General features: G+C 40.6%; 1 protein-coding gene across 13 annotated transcripts in view; it reads left to right on the top strand.

Moving 5' to 3' along the window:
* EFCAB3 (EF-hand calcium binding domain 3) overlaps positions 1–18,488 on the top strand; it is a 93,203-nt gene extending 74,715 nt beyond the window's left edge. For all 13 annotated transcript variants that reach the window (XM_077853931.1, XM_077853930.1, XM_077853933.1 and 10 more), the window contains 6 exons: positions 241–312; positions 1,400–1,520; positions 7,610–7,803; positions 8,159–8,343; positions 14,994–15,116; positions 18,014–18,488. In XM_077853931.1, the coding sequence (XP_077710057.1) occupies positions 241–312; positions 1,400–1,520; positions 7,610–7,803; positions 8,159–8,343; positions 14,994–15,116; positions 18,014–18,340 (1,022 nt within the window). In that variant the 3' untranslated portion in view covers positions 18,341–18,488. The remainder of the gene's footprint in view (positions 1–240; positions 313–1,399; positions 1,521–7,609; positions 7,804–8,158; positions 8,344–14,993; positions 15,117–18,013) is intronic.
* The last annotated feature ends 980 nt before the right edge of the window (positions 18,489–19,468 follow it).

The following is a 19,468-nucleotide window of genomic DNA, read 5'->3' as shown; positions in this document are numbered from 1 at the left end:
CCCTGCAGGGAGCCCTATACGGAACTCCATCCCAGGACCCCAGGATCACTCCCTGAGCCAAAGGCAGACAGACGCTCAACCACTGAGCCACCCAGGCATCCTGCAAGTCTCCAGCTTTAACATGCTGTCTGATTTTAACTATTGAATAGTCCAAGGTGTTTTTATTTTTTCTTTAATATATAATTTGATTACTGAAATGCATCTTATGTCCTTGTTCTGAGCCTTAGATTTCTGTTGCAGGAGATGGGAAGGTGAATTTCTCAGACTTTATAAAGGTGCTAACAGATAAGAACCTCTTCCTTAAAGCTGTGGGTAAGTAGAGATATTACTGAACAGATGGTGGTTGGGTGGCTGCAATTCACTGCATAGTAACCATTATTCATTTAGGCCTCAGATCAGGAGACAAGTGAGGAAGGCATATTCTGGGATGAGATTTACTGTCTTACTGCTTCTCCAAAACAATATTTGCTAAGCAAATTGATACAAGTTTAGAATTCTAACTTAAATGTGTCAAGTCCTTCTGCAGGAGACACTGCTTTTTGCCCTCCAATGCAAACACTTAGAATAGTGTAGAAAAATTCAGTCACCTTTTATAATATTCTTTACCAAATGCATGTGCCACTTTGGGAGGTACTCTCTTTACAAATGATTTTTTTTTTTTTTTTTTAGAAAAAGAAAAATGCTCTCTCTCATGCAAATTTGGGGTATAGACCATTCACTATTCCAAAAATATCCTCCTTATCCTGATGAAGTCCGCCCTCAGTACAAGGACTGGAGAGTCAGCTGGAGGTTAAAGAGCATATTCTCACACAAGGTCATAAATGAGGTGGAGGTGTCCTTAACATACTGTTATTAGTCCTCTGAGGATTTGTTTATGAGTTTAACAGTCTGCATGGGAAAACTAACTACAATTTGTGTCATGTTTTCTAGGATAAATATATTCCAAATTCCAAATACTGTATATGGTTTTGAAAATACATTCATTCATAGGCAGTGAACTGTCCTTAAAAGAGGCAGAAGCTACTGCTTCAAGTACTACTGTAATAATGAGGGTTTGCCTGCAAGCCTGAGATATGTTTATCAGCAATTCCTTTACCCAGAAGAACAAGACAATAGTCCTTAATGCATAAGTCGTGTTTATGTTAAATGTATTAACTTATAAGTCAATATTTATTTAGAAGTCATGGAACTAAAGTATTTTTTAATGATTAATCAGTCTATTCAGTAATCAAAATGACCTTTCTACCAAATGAAATGGATTTTGAATGTTTTTCTATAATTTTCTAGTACCTGGATTAGTATTAATATTGTAAATAAAATAAAAAGACTGTAAAAGGCTTATTACTTCTTTGGATAGATATTTTTTCAGAAGGCATTTTGAATTTTTTCCCCTTCATAGTTCCAGAAAAGGAGAAATGTTTAGATTTAGCTGGCAACCCAGGGATCCTGTTGTTTGAAATACTATCAAAGCTTGTAGAGACTTCAGCTTTACCAAGAAAGGCTATAATGGAAATAGTAAGGTAAGTGGCAAAGAAGGATAAAATCAGCCTTCATAGAAGCACTTATGAAGATATTTACAAAGCAGTCACATCTGATTAACATCCTAGTCCACAGGGTATGCTCCAAAACAAAGGAGAAGGGGTCTGTGGCAATGCTCACATGCCACATGAGACCTATTCCTTCATCCCCACTCTACTAACTCCGAAATCACAAGATGGACCTCAGACCATCTCAGGGCCTACTGAAGGCATAAGATGGCCAAAAAAGTTCAGACTCTCCTACCCTAGGCTATAGAATCCAAGAAGAGTAAGACTTTTCCAGGGATGACTTTGGGTGGCCTTGGAAATCTAGTTTGGAAGATGTTCCCATTCATGCTGGAACTACCAGGGGCTCCCAAGAGATCTTTTGACTCTGGATTAATGTAGAGCGATTCCAGACCTCCCAAAGTAGCCTTTGGATTGTAGCTGAGCCAGAACTGGACTTGCAAATAGAGGATGAGGAAACATTCTCACACCCAAATGTGCTTTATTCCAGTAAATACCACTAAAGATAAATTTCCTCAATCTATTTTCATCATTGTATTATAGATATTTAATATTGCTGTTATCAGTCCTTTTAGCTCATACTCTTTCAAAGCATCCTGCTTTCCCTCTTAGACTTAAAAATACAGAATGTTTTCAGAATCTTCAATGGGTAATCTCTCTATGCTATCCTATATCTGTCAGATATAGAATCAAAGGGTACATAAAATTCTACTCTTTATTCCGATTCAAAGGCATTTATTAAATGCCTGCTATTGGTACACAAATTTGGCACATTGCTTAACTTCTCAGCCTTGGTTTCCTCACCTATAAAATGGAAACAACAATAATAATACCTACCTTACAATAATAAAACTAAAAATACCTACTTTATAGGACAGTTGTGGGGATATGTGATAATGCAGGTGAAGTGGTTCAATAAATATTCCTAGAGCTCAATAAATATTATTATTTTGTGGAGGTAGCTAGAATAGTCATAGAACATATATATTATTTATTTTAATCCTCACCTCCTTAATGGATACTATTATCCTCATTTTAAAATGAAAAACCTGAAGTACAGGTAGTTAAGTAACTTGCCCAAGGAGCAATGGTGCCTGGATTTTAGCACAGTCTAATTCTAGAACCCATGCTCTTATCCATTCCCCTAGACTGCCTTTCACACCCAGTAGTGCTCAGGAAATCTTAGCTAGTGTTTTTATTATGACAAAGATTTTGGCTGTTACTTATCATAAACCTGGTTTCTAAGGAAATCAAGTGTTTAATACATAGCATTTGCATGTAAGGAACTTAAAATATAAATTGAGAGAAAAGCCATAAGTATGTAGATAACTAAATATGCAGATGTGAAGTGACACAAAATATAACACATAATTAATTGTCAAATGAGTGGCAAAGAATCATTCATTCCTGAGAAAGCTGATCTTGAGTTGGTTAATCCTAGATTTTTATAGGTATGCCCATAGTTGATTATAGCATTTATTGAGCATAGCATGCTGAGTGTGCACTTTACATGCATTAGCTTTTTTGTGGATTACTGTCTCCTCCCCACCTCCATGACTTGCCCACTCCACCATCTATTCTCAGCACGCCCTCTGCCTACCTGATGTCTTGACACATACAGCAACAAATGGTCCTTTTTTCTTTTTTTTTTTTTTTACAAATGATCCTTTTAAAACATTATCAGATCATGTTGCTTCTCTGCTCAAAACCTTCAAAACTCTCCATTCCCCTCAGAGTACAAGCCTCACACTCTACATGACTTACTGGCCCTCTAGATTATCTGCACTCACCTCTGAACTCTTTGACTTCATCTCCTGTTACTCTGTTCAACCCATGCTGGCCTCCTTGCTGTCTCAAATAGACCAGACATGCTCCCACCTCCAGGCTTTTGCACTTGCTGATCCCCCTATCTGGAATGCTCTTTGCCCAGATATCCACATGAGTCACTATCTCCCCACCTCCAGGTCTTTGTTCAAATACTGTCATATAGTAGGGACTTCTCTGTCCCCCCATCTAAAATTCAGCCCTCCTACCACTCCCTGTCTCCCTTTCTCTTTTTTTCACACTATCACCTTCTAGTATAGTATATAATTTACTTATTTATTTTGTTATGTATTTTCTCATGCTGCTCTCCATGAGAACAGGGATTATTTTTGTCTGTTTTATTCACTGTTATATCCTTAGTGTCTAGAAAAAATTATTTACACTCAATAGCCCTCTGTTGAATGACCTCATTTAATCACTACTTCAACCATGTGAGGTAGGCTCCAACACCCATTTGACAGGCAAGGAGAACATGGCGTAGAGAAGATCAGGCTGTATACCTAGCCCAGATCCCTCTCTAGGGTTCCATCTGCTTACTGGGCAGTCCCATAGGTACCTCAAACTCAAAATGTCAAAACCTAATTCATCTCCCTCACCCAACCCCACTTCTACTAGTTCTTCCACTTGGCTTTCAAATGTCAGTGAGTGACTCCACTGTCTCACTGTGTTTATCCAATTGCCAAAGACCCAGCATCCTCCTCAGCTGCTGCTGCTGCTCTGTCAATCCCCACATCCAACCAATCATGAAATCCTATTTGACCTCCTAAACCTACCTCTTAACTGTGCACTTCTCTCTATCCCCATGGTGGGGAGGGGGTGAGGAAAAAAGCAAAGGACTGAGGACAGAACCATGAGCAATTCCCATACTTATGGAATGGAAAGAAAAAGAGAAGTCAGCAAACGAAATATGAGTCAAAACATTAGTCATCATGAAGGGAACCATGACAGTGTGAAGTCAAAGAAGCCAGAGCCACAGAGAAATCCAAACCAGGATAGACTTTCCCCCAGTATTAAATGCTAAAGTGAGGCCAGATGAAGTCAGAACTAAATGGGTAGAGTTAGATCTGACAGTTAAGATGGTAGTTAAGAAATCATAAGGGAGGGGCACCTGGGTGGCTCAATTAGCTAAGTGTCTCCCTTCAGCTCAGGTCATGACCCCAGGGTCCTGGGATGGAGCCTCAGGTTGGGCTCCCTACTCATTGGGGAATCTGCTTATCCCTCTCCCTTTGCCCCTCCCCCTGCTTGCTCTCTCTCTCTCTCTCTCTCTCTCAGTAAAATCTTCAAGAAAATAAACTTTAAAAAAAAAAAAGAATTTTAGAGGGCATAAACCCACAAAAAAAGGGAAAACACTGGACAAGAGATATCAACATAATTTGGGAAACTGAAAGGAAATGGATGACTGTTTACCCGCTGGTAAACTCAGAACAAGTTGACACCTGAACACCTGCTGTGGAGAAGGTCAAGAAGCCAGTTCTCATCATAGAACACCTGACAGGCTCAGGAACTGAGGCACCAACAACCTCTGAAAGTAGGGAGCAGGAGAATCCTGAAACAGAAAGACTGGTTAAAAGTAACATGAGAAGCAGGTTGACCCTTAGATTCTTTTCCCTAACCCCACACAACCAAGGGACTGCCCTGACAATTACCTTTCTGAAGAAGATATACCAGAAGTATTGTTTGGACTCGGGGATATCAGACATAACTAAGTATGAAGGTATCAGAGTGGAAACCCAGAATTATGTGAAAGTCCACTTATTGAATGATGAGGCCCCCCGCCCCACCAGTCACCTTCCCCTTCCCTAGGTCCCAATGTGCTGACAGCTAGATTCATACCACTCAATTAAAATATCAGACAATCCCTCACCAGGGTAACTGACTAGCCAAGAGAGCAAAACCCATGGATAATCACAATTAAAAGGCCTCTTAAGGGCATCTGGGTGGCTCAGTCTGTTAAGCCTCTGCCTTCTGCTCAGGTCATGATCTTGGGAGTCTCAGGATCAAGCTTCTGCATCAGGCTCCCCGCTCAGTGGAGAGTCTGCTTCTCCCTCTGCCCCTTACCCCGCTCAAGCTCTCTTGGTCTCACTCAGTCTCTCTCAAATAAATAAAATCTTTTTTTAAATCTCTTTAATTGGGCTCCACCCAATTAGCTGACAGTGAAGTTCCCACTCAATACAACCCACCATACCAAAAAGCTTCTAATTGGTCTTAAAGAATGTTTACTCTCACTTTTAAATATGAATAGGCATCCAGGAACCAAAAGGGATTTCAGGAAAATCTGTGTTATTAAAGAAAGATTGCAAAAGGAAATAAGGGAAGAAGAAGGGAAGGAAGCCACTAGTTATAAATACAACATGGTATGTAACCGGTGAGCAAAGATTAGTGTGTCAGGGAAGGGGAGAATATAGACTGCAGCAGTGTTCTCAAATTCTAGCACACATCAGATCATCTGGAGTGATTGTTTCAACATTGCTGGATCCTAGGGTTTCTGATTCAATAGATTTATGTGAGGATCAAGAATTTGTATTTTGAGGGGTCAGTTTCTTATTTTGGCTCGGTTAAGCTGCTGCCTTTGGCTCAGGTCATGATTCCAGGGTCCTGGGATGGAGCTCCATGTCGGGCTCCTATTTAGCAGGAAGTCTGCTTCTCCTCCCTCTGCCACTCGCTCGCCGTGCTTGTCCTCTCTGTCTAATAAATAAATAAAATGTTAAAAAAAAAAAATTTGCACTTCTGGCAAGTCTCCAGTGCTGCCGATGCTGCTGGCCTGCAAACCACACTCAGACCTGTAGAGTATACAGAGGATACTTGGAGGGAAAGAAAAGGTGAACCTTGAAGGACCTGGTAGGAATTAAATTACACTAAGTGTTAATATGTTTTCAGAGAAGAGTGAAAGCACTGGGGATGGTTGGTTTCAAGGACAGGGAAGGAATTATCTGATTATAAGCCAACCCTAGGAATTCCTGGGTGGCTCAGTAGATTAGACATCCAACTCTTGATTTTGGCTCAGATCATGATCTCAGAGTCATGGGATGGAGGCTTGTGTTGGGCTCTGCTCTCAGCAGAGAGTCTGCTTGAATTCTCCCTCTCCCACTGTTCCTCCCCCACTCGTGCTTCCTCTCACTTTCTTTCTCTCTCAAATAATCTTTTTTTAAAAAATAAATAAATAATCCAGGCTTCAATCAGAATGCTATTGGCACATCTACCAAACCACTGCTGCAGTTCCAAAGTTTAGAATGAGTTCTTTCCCTCTTTCTGAGAAGAGAAGAGAAAAAAAAGTTGCCTGTCATCATCTCAGATCCCATTGTTATAAAAGAAAAACCTGTCTACATAATGATGAGAAACCAAGGTGTTATATTTTGTCCTCTGGGACATTAAGAAGTGATGCTCCTCTGCCCAGCATGCTGAGAAGTGTGAGGTCTTCCACATTCATACTGAAGCCCCACTACACCAAGTCAGTAAGAAACAAGTCCTTCCCTCTCAGCAGCCAGGTCTCTACCACAGCTGCAAAGGAAATCCACCATTCTAGCTACAAGAAGGAATCTGATCTACCATTAATATTTAAGGCATGCATGTCTGTACATCAGATGTTACCTTTGGGGATGTTTGTGCTATGAATGAGAGTCCTTTAGCATACATAGCCTGATGTAATTTTAGAATTTATAACATAAATGAATACCAATAGATCTACTAGATCTGTTTATACACATGTTCATACACATACACACACACAACTGCAAAGAAATGTAATCAGTAGTGATTTACCAAATAGTAAAATTACAGGTGATATTTTCTTTTTTATACTTTTATTTTTCAAACTCTATGCAATAAGGATTTCTTTTAACTAAAAGTTACATTTTAAACTCAACATAAAGTAATATAATCATAGGTATGTTTAATATTTGCATTCAAGCTGGTACCACTTAAGGTTTTGTCAATGATCACAATCAATAGATATTTTTCTAGACAGGACTGAGGAGTTTGGGGCAGAGGAAGGAAACTAAAGCCCAGAGACTAGAAATATAAACTAGCCAAATAGCCTGTGCAAAGTATTAATAGATATTCTATAAATGTCACAGAAATAAGCATTTAATAATATTGAACAAATATGCAAATTAACTTTAAAATAAATGTATTCATCATGCAACTTGCAACTGGACTTTTTTTTTTCTTTTTGTCTAACAGACACTTTTTCAGTAGGACTATACAGCACTTTTTATTCTTTTATGGATTAATTTTTTTTTTAGCTATTTCCAAAGAAAATTCCAGGAAACCACATCAGGAATGTCGTGGAGCCCCTACACTACGGGTTATGGAAAAAGGAGATTTAAACTAGATATATGCACACCTCCAAGTTCAAGCACAGCTGCCTTTGCAAATGCTGCCCGGATTGCAATAATGAGAGAAAAGGATTTACTTAAATTTCTTGAAGAGCTCAAGAGTAAGAACCATTTGTCCTCTCCCATTGTTGTAAAGGACTTATTTGTACATTACTAGTCAGAAATAAATAGTAGAGGCCAAGTACTATAAAAGCAGAACCACAGTCTATTCTGAGTGACAGATATCATTTGAAAACAAATCTACATCCTCACCTGAGTCCTCCTGATACAAGTGAAGCCTAGAGTCTGGATGAAGCCTAGATTCTGTGGATGGGGAGGGAGGTCAAAAGAGTGAAAACAGGGGTCATGGCCACTGAGAAGACTAGACACAGAGCAAAACAGGCACTGCATGCATGTCTTTTATGTAAATTTATTCCTACACTGTTCATAATACCATTTTTGTTTTTATCTTTTAAGGGTGCAATCCTCCTTCAGGTAGCCCATATTCAAAAATACCCGTCTTTCCATTGTTTCCTAATGTGGACGGGGTGGTGATGGGAAAGCCATTCAAAGACATACAGAAATTAGAAATGCTAAGGAAAAGAGAGCCGCTGAACTTCTTTGAGAACTATTTTTTCCATAAAAGGGATTGGAAAACACAGGTAAGATTTTGGTTATGTCACATTAGTTAATTTAAATACTTAGGTTTTCAAGTCCTAATTTAACAGAAGAACATCTTTTATGAGATTTTTGGTTTTCATTTATTTTTTTTTTAATTTTTTGTATTGGAGTTCAATTTGCCAACATATAGCATAACACCTGGTGCTCCTCCCTCCAAGTGCCCCCCTCATTGCCCGTCACCCAGTCACCCCAACCCATTTTTAATGACATTTTCAGTCATTATATTTCAAGATTTCTATTTATTCATGAGAGACACATAGAGAGAGGCAGAGACATAGGCAAAGACACAGGCAGATGAAGAAGCAGGCTCTCTGCAAGGAGCCTGATGTGGGACTCAATCCCAGGACCCCAGATCACAACCTGAGCTGAAGGCAGACACTCAACCACTGAGCCACCAAGGTGCCCCTTAGTCATTATATTTCAAACCAGATTCCATAGCTGTGCTCCTAAATTTAAGCCCAGGTACAAATATTTCATTTAATTTCAACAAATAGTTAAACTTAATGAAAACTACCTTACACTTGGGGATAGAGGTGAGGAGTATAAGAATAACAATAAAAAGCTCCTTAAATCCTACCTATGCCTGCTCTCCCTTCAACTTAGTGGCCAGAAGCTGCATTTGGGGCTCCCTCAACTGGCTCTAGATCATGGTTGGGCCAGACACCATGGGATGAGAGAACCAGATCCTCAACTGAGTGGAATGATGCTGTGACAGAGGCGCCAGCCTGCCCTTGGACTAGAACTCTACTTATAGTCCAGCTACATCTTCTGGCCTCCTTCAAGCTCTGAGTTTTAAGCTGTCAGGCCACCATGCCTTGGTTTCTAGAAATTCTCTGAGGAAGCTCTGGGCTTACTCCTGGTTTATGACAGGCCTCCCAGCCTGCAAAACAACATCAAGATTTGACTGGAGACCAGCCCACCGTGTGAGGCATCTCCGGGTTCCAGAAGTCCACGTGGTGTTCACATTACAATAGAACCTCTTAGAAGAATAATTAATTAATTAATTAATTAAAAAGAACCTCTTAGAAGGCCTTCCAGGCATAGGGTTTAAGAGTCTCCAAGGCTGGAATGAGGGTGTAATGGGGAGTTGCTAATCAGCAGGCATACAATCTCAGTTATGCAAGATGAATAATTCTAGAGATATGCTGTACAACACTGTGCCTGTAATTAACAAAATGTACACCAAAAAATGTGTTAAGAGCATAGATTTCATGTTAAGTATTCTTACCACAGTAAAATAAAAAATTTTTAAAGATTCTAGAAGAAAACAACAGGTGTTGGCAAGGATATAGAGAAAAGGGAAAGCTCATACACACACCCACACCCACACCCCCCCACACACACATATATGCATAATGGAATATTGCTCAGTCATAAAAAAGAATGAAATCTTGCCATTTGGGGGCAGCCCGGGTAGCTCAGCGGTTTGGTGCTGCCTTCAGTCCAGGTTGAGATCCTGGAGACCCAGGATCGAGTCCCATGTCAGGCTTCCTGCATGAAGCCTGCCTCTCCCTCTGCCTGTGTCTCTATGTCTCTTATGAATAAATAAATAAAATCTTTTAAAAAAAATCTTGCCATTATGCAACAATGTGGATGGAGCTAGAATGTATTATGCTAAGGAAAAGAAGTCAGTCAGAGAAAGACAAATACCATATGATTTCACTTATATGTGGAATTTAAGAAACAAAGGGAAAAAAATAAGAGAGAAGAAACAGACTCTTAACTCTAAAGAACAAACAGATGGTAACCAGAAGGGGATGGGTAGGAGGATACGTTAAATAGGTGATGGGGATTAAGGAGGGCACTTGTGATGAGCACCAGGTGTTGCATGCAAGTGTTAAATCACTATATTGAACACATGAAACTGATATTACTGTATGTTAACTAACCAAAATTTGAATAAAAACTTTTTAAAAAATAAAGACTCTTGGAACGCCTGGGTGGTGCAGCAGTTGGGCAGCTACCTTCAGCTCAGGTCGTGATCCCAGGATCTGGGATCAAGTTCCATGTCGGGCTCTCTGTGGCAAGCCTGCTTCTCCTTCTGCCTGTGTCTCTGCCCCCGCCCCCTCTGTGTGTGTGTGTGTGTGTGTGTGTGTGTGTGTGTGTGTCTCATGAATAAATAAATAAATCTTTTTAAAAAAATAAAAAATACTATAGAGGAGTATCACAGTAGCAGACTTGATCTTTATCTCTGCAGATGAACTCATCATATCCACAGGCAGATATTACGGACAAGTTGGACATTAGGGAAACTTTATTCCCCTTTAAATTTATTTCCCGGGATCCCTGGGTGGCGCAGCGGTTTAGCGCCTGCCTTTGGCCCAGGGCGCGATCCTGGAGACCCAGGATCGAATCCCACGTCGGGCTCCTGGTGCATGGAGCCTGCTTCTCCCTCTGCCTATGTCTCTGCCTCTCTCTCTCTCTCTCTCTGTGACTATCATAAATTTTAAAAAATGATATAAATTTATTTCCCAACACTAAGCTCTCCACCTGTGATCCTTATCTGTTTACTGTCAATCTCTTCAGAATATAAGGGTCATTTAGGCAAGTACTTTCTTTCTTTCACAATCCCTATCACCTAGAACAGAACCTGGCCCATAGGAGACTAAATATCTTTTGGATGAAAGGAAAATATAATACAAAACCTTTATTCATTGAAAGCAAGATTGTCTCTAATCATATCAGCAGAGAAAGTGTCAATAGCTTCCTAAATGGTCCCCTTTTTTTATTTTTATTTTTTATTATTATTTTTTTATGATAGTCACAGAGAGAGAGAGAGAGAGAGAGAGAGGCAGAAACAGGCTCCATGCCCCAGGAGCCCGATGTGGGACTCGATCCCGGGTCTCCAGGATCGCGCCCTGGGCCAAAGGCAGGCGCCAAACCGCTGCACCACCCAGGGATCCCCTAAATGGTCCCCTTTTATCTTTGTTCTCTGCAGTCTATTCTCAACACTGCAACCAAAGTGGCTCCACTAAAATCAACTCAAAACTTTCCAAAGGCTTTTCATATCATTCAGAGTAAAAGCCAAAATCTTTACTATAACTCACAGAATCCTACACAATCTAAGCCTGAGACTTCCAATAATGGTAGCCACAGTGGTTATTTAAATTTAAGGAATTGGGCAGCCCTGGTGGCTCAGCGGTTTGGTGCTGCCTTCAGCCCAGGACCTGATCCTGGGGACCTGGGATCGAGTCCCATGTGGGCTCACTGCATGGAGCCTACTTCTCCCTCTGCCTGTGTGTGTCTCTGCCTCTCTCTCTCAGAAATAAATAAAATATTTTTAAAATGTTTTAAAAAAATAAATTTAAAGAATCACCTGGGTGGCCCAGGAGGTTAAGCGTCTCCTGATTTTGGCTCAGGTCATGATCTGAGAGTCCTGGGATGGAGCCCTGCAACTGGCTGTCCGCTCAGCAAGAGGTCTGCTTGCTCTCCATCTGCCCTCCCCACCCTACACTCTCTCTTTTTCTCTCTCTCTCTCTCTCTCTCTCTCTCAGTAAATAAATCTTTTTTAAAAAAAGAGAAAGAGGGGCAGCCCTGGTGGCGCAGCAGTTTAGCGCCGCCTGCAGCCCAGGGTGTGATCCTGGAGACCTGGGATCGAGTCCCATGTCGGGCTTCCTGCATGGAGCCTGCTTCTTCCTCTGCCTCTCTCTCTCTGAATGAATAAATAAATAAATCTTTTAAAAAAATAATAAAAAAGGAGAAAGAAAAAAGAATTACTGGTTTGGGGAGTACTAATCAACAAGAACTAAAATACCATACACCACAGTGACAAGGGAGATGAGGAGGGTTGTATTCAGAATTAAAGTTTTCCAAGTTCATTTTATTGTTTGAGTAGAGACTTAGGATATTGGCCAAATCTATATTTCATTAAAGTTATAATAAGTGTTTAAAATGTGAGGATAATCAGTAAAATGAATCATGAATAATTTAATGAATAATTATTAAAACAAGTAACTGTCAAATAGAAGGGGGAAAGAACAAGAAAAAAAGGGAAAACATGGAATAATAGAAAGTACAAAACAAAATAGGCAGAAAAATCCAAATATATAAGCAATCACAATAAAAGATAAAATATACTAGTTTTTTAAAAAGTATTAAAAAGGGAAAAACAAACAATGGATCATCTTTCAAAGTCTAAAAGGATACTAAGACTGATTTTTAATAATTTTCAGACATATATTCTTTAAAGGAGACACACCTAAAATATAACACAGAAAGTTTGAAAGTAAAAGGACAGAAAAAGATACATCAGGCAAATACAAATCAAAGTGAGCCAGTATCAATCTATTAATATGGGGAAAGTAAAATTTAAGGAAAACATAACTAAAGATAAAGATGATATTTAATTTTTTAACTCATCAGGAAGATATATAACTATCCTGAATGTGTATGCACCTAGCAAATTGACAGATAAGGTGACAGTTAACAGAATTGTAAGGATTAGACTTTTTAAAGGCATTATGCATGCTAAGAAGGTGAATAAGTAAATCCATAGTCACAATGGGAAATATTTATCATGCATCTCCAGAAACATAAAGCAAACATAAAAAACACAAAATCTTTTATTTAAAAAATTAAAAAAGGAAATCAACTGATTTTACAAAAAAAAAAAATGTTATCTGTTTAAGGAAAAGAGATATGGAACATTGCAGAATCAGAATCTAGGAAAAGTTGTTTCAGGACAGGGGGAGCTTGAATACATTAGTAGCTGGGAAGAAGGGCCCTGAGAGTCATGATTCTCCTTTAAAAAAAAAATTATTTATTTATTCATGAGAGACAGAGAGAGAGAGAGAGAGGAAGAGGGAGAAGCAGGCTCTGTGCAGGGAGCCTGATGTGGAACTCTGTCCCAGGACCCCGGGATAACAGCCTGAGCCGAAGGCAGACACTTAACAGCTGAGCCACCCAGGCGTCCCGAGCCGTGATTCTCAATCCTGGCTGCACAACAGAACTACCAAGGAGAGCCTTGAACAACCCTGTGTTCAGGCCACAACCCTATCCAATTAGAGCTGGGGATGGGGCTTAGGCTTCAGTATTTTTAGAAGTTCCAACATGCAGCCAAAGCTGGCAACCACTGCCCAAGGAAGAGAAACTGAAGATGGAAGAGGGGGCAGGACTAGCTACAGAATTTGTGGAGCCAGGGGCAAAATGGAAATTTAGGGCCCCTTCTCCAAAAATTACTAAGAATTTAAAGACAGCAACAGCAGAGCAATAAACCAAATTCAGGGATCTTCAAAGCGCATAGTCCTATGGGATTGAACAGGTCACACACCCATGAAGCCAGCCATGGAACAAGGAAAATCTAAGGGAAATGGTCCAGGAGGGAAATTAATAAAGATACTGGGGCCTTGGAAATCAGAAAAAAACTCTTACATATAAGAGGCAAGGGCAGAGGGGTACCTGGGTGGCTCAGTTGGCTAAACATCTGCCTTCAGCTCAGGTATGATCCCCTGGGTCCTGGAATCAAGTGCTATGTTGGACTCTCTGCTCAGTGGGGAATCTGCTTCTCTCTCTCCCTTTGCTCCTCCCACTCCCCCGAGCTTGCACACTTCCTCTGTGTCTCTCTCTCAAATAAATAAGATCTTTTAAAAAGAAGAAGCAACAGGGCAGCAGGGCAACCTGGGTGGCTCAGTGGTTTAGCGCCTGCCTTCCCCCCAGGGCGTAATCCTGGAGTCCTGGGATCGAGTCCCACATCAGGCTCCCTGCATGGAGCCTGCTCCTCCTGCCTGTGTCTCTGCCTCTCTCTCTCTCTCTCTCAAGAAAAAATAAATAAAATCTTAAAAAAGAAGAAGAAGAAGAAGAAGCAACAGCAAAGAGGAAAAATCAGGCAACACAATGGAGAAATCCTAAGGTGCAAAAAAGAGTTAAAAGAATTAATGTTATCTAGTCCTGGTGAGACGATCATTAGCTGAGGGAGTGTGCAGATCTGGTTTTCCAGCAGCCACTAGGAGGACAGCTATGAATGTCTATAAGAGGGTTAAGAGCATTCAATGAAGAAAAGTAATGTCAAGCAGTCCCAAGGGCCTGGATGAGACTGGGTACTACACGTTTTCAAAGAAAGCAATCTGGGGCGCCTGGCTGGCTCAGTTAGTAGAGCATACAACTCTTAATCTCGGGGTTGTGAGTTCAAGCCCCACATTGGATGTAGAGATTACTTAAAAATAAATCTTAAGAAAGAAAGAAAGAAAGAAAGAAAGAAAGAAAGAAAGAAAAGAAAAGAAAGAAAAAGCAAGCAAGCAATCTGCATGTTTACATGATTTCTACCAGCACTGTTCAGCAGCCCAGGAACAGGGAAAACAGCCAGTTCCCCAGTTGAAGTTTGGAAAGTAAGATGGCTTGGAAAATTTGGCCAGGACAGAGTTGGTTCCCCTCCACCCTCCATATCTATCCCACACATAAACCATCTTCTGGTCTACATATCTGAGTAAGTTTCATTATGAAAGAGAATTTGCTAAATGCTCATTTATACACAGCGCTATACCAGGAGCCCACAAAATATGGACAGGTGGCTTAGCAATAACCTTATAAATCAATACAAACCCCTTCCTAATATGATGTGTTTCTGTTTATTATGTCTTGGTTATATAATTCAACCCAAAATATATCTTTAATCTTCTTTTTTTAATGCATAAAGGCAGAAAATATAAAGCCTATCGACCCAGTCTCAGGCTATCCAAGTGACATCCTGGCTATTGACCAAATATTCAAGAAGAAGCAGAATTGGACAGTGATGGATGCAACTGCTATTAAACAGCATGTGAGTGTTCACTGTTGCATCCCTTCCCAAAATGTGTTGACAAGAATATTTTCCACTTCAATACTACAACCACACATCCCAAAGATTTTTTTTCCAGCTCTACATCTTTAAAATAAGACAAGATCATTTCTCATTGTAATGATGCTTCTTGCTCTATGATCCAATGGATTCAAATGTTAGCTGTTATAATTCATCCTGCTAATCACCCATGGAACCATACCTAGCATTGTTTCTGGGACATTTGTTTGTGTCTTGCTGGAAATAGCAACTAGTTAAAGCAGTAAACCAGCAGTTATAGTGAGCAGGTGTACTAAGGGAATCATGATTGAGTGCTATTTCTTACAGCAGCTAAAAGAAGAGTTTAAGTGCACTTCCTAGGTGCCAGGCATTCGCACTCTACAAGAACTCTACAGGCACTAATTCACTTACTTATCACAACAATCCTTCCAGATGTTATCATTGTCATTTTATAGATCTGTGTAGAGAGATTGACTTGTCTAAAGGCAGAAGTAATAGAGGAAGTAATAGAGCCAGAATTATAAATATGAGGAGCTTGGCTCCTTGAATCCACACTCTTAACCATAACTCTATGCTGCCTGTCTGCTTTTGTGTCCTGACATATTAGCAACTTTTGTACTCCACAGAGACAGACTAGGGTGTTAGTATTTCATGGCACCTCCCTTCTACATTTGACACTAACGATCAAACTCTCCTCGACATTTTCTGCTTCCTTGGCCTTTTTTTTAAAAAAAAGATTTTATTTATTTATTCATAGAGATGCAGAGAGAGAGAGAGGCAGAGACACAGGCAGAGGGAGAGGCAGGCTCCATGCAGAGAGCCTGACGTGGGACTCAATCCAGGGTCTCCAGGATCACGCCCTGGGCTGCAGGCGGCGCTAAACTGCTGCACCACCGGGGCTGCCCTTCCTTGCCTTTATAATACTGCATCTTGCAACTCTGTGTCCCTTCCTCTTCCTTTTCTTACCTGAATGTTCATCCCTTAAGGCTTGGTATTTCCTTGTTTTCTAGTCCCATCCTACTGCTCTTCCTGTTATATGCACTCATCCATTCATTTGTTTAGTAGATATTTATACACTATTAACAAAGTTCTAGGGCAGCCCGGGTGGCTTAGCAGTTTAGTGCCACCTTCAGCCCAGGGGGTGATCCTGGAGACCCAGGATCGAGTTCCGAGTCAGGCTCCCTGCATGGAGCCTGCTTCTCCCTCTGCCTTTGTCTGTGCCTCTCTCTGTGTGTGTGTGTCTCTCATGAATAAATAAATAAAAATCTTAAAAAAAAAAAAAAAAGGTCTAGGAGTAGGGAATACCACAGCAGGGGGGAGGGGGGCATAGTTCCTCCACTCCATGAGCTTGGAGTGAAGGTGGAAGATAAGAGAAGGAAATATACATTGGTGATATATGAGGATCAATGAAGCTACAGGTGGTCGATACTACATGCCACAAAAAGACAAAGGAGTGGGCCCAACCTCTGGTGCATATTCATGCTGAAGTACATGGAGGCTACTTATAGCCAGAGACCTCCAGCCTACAGCAGCAGCTGCCTCAAGGGCTAAGAAGCTTGAGAAAATCAGTAAGGTGGCATACCTGTAACCCAGCAGAACACTGGGGATCTCTGAGTTAAGTGAAGGAAAAGCTAGGGCAAGTATTCTTCAGATGATCTCAGTCTACCCTCAGTGTTTCAGCTGCCACCTATATACTGATAAGGTATAAGTTAAGTTTGTCACTAACCTAGACTTCTCTCCAGTACCTTTGACTCATCTCACTGCCTGATGAACATTTTGACCTCACTGTCTTAGCATATCAAACTCTATACATGTCCAATTCAAACGCATCATCTTGCATCAAACTGGCTCTTCATTGGGGATTCTGTATCTCAGGGGTTGATATCACCATCTACCCTGTCACTGAAACTAGAAGGCCAGGAGTCATCCTTAATTTATATTTTGTCCTCACTCCTCACATCCACCTATGACCAAATATGGCGATTCTTGTTCTACTGAAGATTTTTCAAATCTGTCCTCTTCATCCTCTCCCTACTGCCTTAACTGAGGCCCTCATTAGGTCTTACCTGGACGATACCCTCCAACCTCCTATCCCTCCCTCACAGCTGCTCGCCTCACCCATTCTCCACACAGCTGCTGATCTAACGTGAAGCTCTAGCTACATCCCTGTCCTTGCAGATGAATGTTTCCCTCTCCATAGTGGCAGGATTTTCAACTATATATTCTGCTCCACACACTGAGATTTGTCTTGCTTCCATCAGCAACAGTGGCTTACTACTACTACTTACACTCAGTGATTTTCACTGAGAAAAGGGCTCTCAGCCTCACTGAGATAAGCCTAAGGGCCATGACAGCAGACAACACTTTGCCCACCTTACCTTCATCATTCCCTCCCTCTCACTTTCAAAACTTGATATTTTAGCAAAACCGTGCTTGTGCCTCCTACCAACTCCAGAGGCTTATCAGCTTTGACCCTTTATTTATGCTGTCTCCTTTCCCTGGAATGGACCCCCTCAATCTGGTCAAATCCTTAAGGAACTATTTAGCATCTTCTCCCTCCCTGCCCTAGGTTGGATTGAATGCCATCCTTGGCACTCCTTTTAGAACCAGAGACTATTTCCATCCCACATTTCCTCCTTGGTTTAGTATATTGTGTTCTTAATATTGTCATAAATGTGTTATCTCATTATTCCCAAAGTGGACATTTTGATTGCCCACCAACTCCTAATTCACATGTCCTCAAGAGGTTCCACCCAATGTATAACCTCACTGATTTTCAACTAGCCTGGAAATGTAAGTCTTGAGATATCTAGAATTGTGGTTCATAAGTCAAAGATATGTTACAGTAACTACTGCAAACGTCTGTTCTCTCACTGCAGGTGAAGAGGGCTACAGATACCTATAACTTGGGAATTGCCCTTGAACACCGGAAAAACATGCTAAACCTCTGGCGGAAGATCCGAGGGGATCTGATTGGAATAGACACTAAAAATGAGTCCTTTTATGACACCTTTTCTACCTATACATGGTCCTGGAATGTTTGCCAAGAATTACTTTCACCGAAGGACTTAAAGTTATATGATGCATACATGAATAGGAATACCTACCACAACTTTGTATTCTCTTCATCCTCGGATATCAGTGAATGTGATACAGAGACAGGAAGAAAAAGAAAACGGAAAGGTTTCAAAGGGTCTCAACAATGAAATTTCTACATTTTCTAAACAGCTCACTGCAAACTACTTTTTCATAGATCTCAAAATTATGGTTTCTTGCTTTTGTCTAGTACATTCTTAGCACCTGGAAATGTTGACATCTTTTGAATTCTGACCAGTAAAAAAGTTTAAGTCATAATGTGGTTTCCGTTTCCTTCTATTTTTTTTTTTACATTTTTTAAATTTAAATTCAATTTGCCAACATTTAGTATAACACCCAGTGCTCATCCCATCAAGTGCCCTCCTTAGTGCCTATCACCCAGTTACCCCATTTCCCCACCCACCTCCCCTTCCACAACCCTTTGTTTCCCAGAGTTAGGAGTTTCTCGTGGTTTGTCTCCCTCTCTAATTTTCCCCACTAGTTCCCTTCCTTTGCCTTATAATCCCTTTCACTATTTCTTATATTCTTCATATGAGTGAAACCATATGATGATTGTCCTTCTCCATTTGACTCACTTCATTCATTCCACATCTACATTCTCCATTTGACTCACTTCATTCATTCCACATTCTACATCTTCTTTATCTATTCATCTGTTGAAGAACATTGTGACTCCTTCCACAGTTTGGCTTTTGTGGACATTGCTGCTATGAACTGAGGGTTGCAGGCGTCCTGGCATTTCACTATATCAGTATCTTTGGGGTAAATCCCCAGTAGTGCAATTTTTGGGTCATAGGGTAGCTCTATTTTTAAATTCTTGAGGAACTTCCACACAGTTTTCCAGAGTGGCTGCACCAGTTCACATTCCCACCAACAGTGCAAGGGGGTCCCCCTTTCTCCCCATCCTCTCCAACATTTGTTGTTTCCTGTCTTGTTAATTTTCACCATTCTCACTGGTGTGAGGTGGTATCTCATTGTGGTTTTGATTTGTATTTCCCTGATGGCAAGTGATACGCAGCATTTTCTCATGGGCTTTTTGGCCATGTGTATGTCTTCTTTGGAGGAATTTCTGTTCAGGTCTTCTGCCCATTTCATGATTGGATTGTTTGTTTCTTTGCTGTTGAGTTTAATAAGTTCTTTATAGATCTTGGATACTAGCCCTTTATCTGATATGTCATTTGCAAATATCTTCTCCCATTCTGTAGGTTGTCTTTTAGTTTTGTTGACAGTTTCTTTTG

Source organism: Canis aureus, chromosome 16, assembly GCF_053574225.1.
Source record: "Canis aureus isolate CA01 chromosome 16, VMU_Caureus_v.1.0, whole genome shotgun sequence".
NCBI lineage: Eukaryota > Metazoa > Chordata > Mammalia > Carnivora > Canidae > Canis > Canis aureus.
Note: the sequence above shows the minus strand (reverse complement) of the source record. Positions and strands in the feature narration are given on the sequence as shown.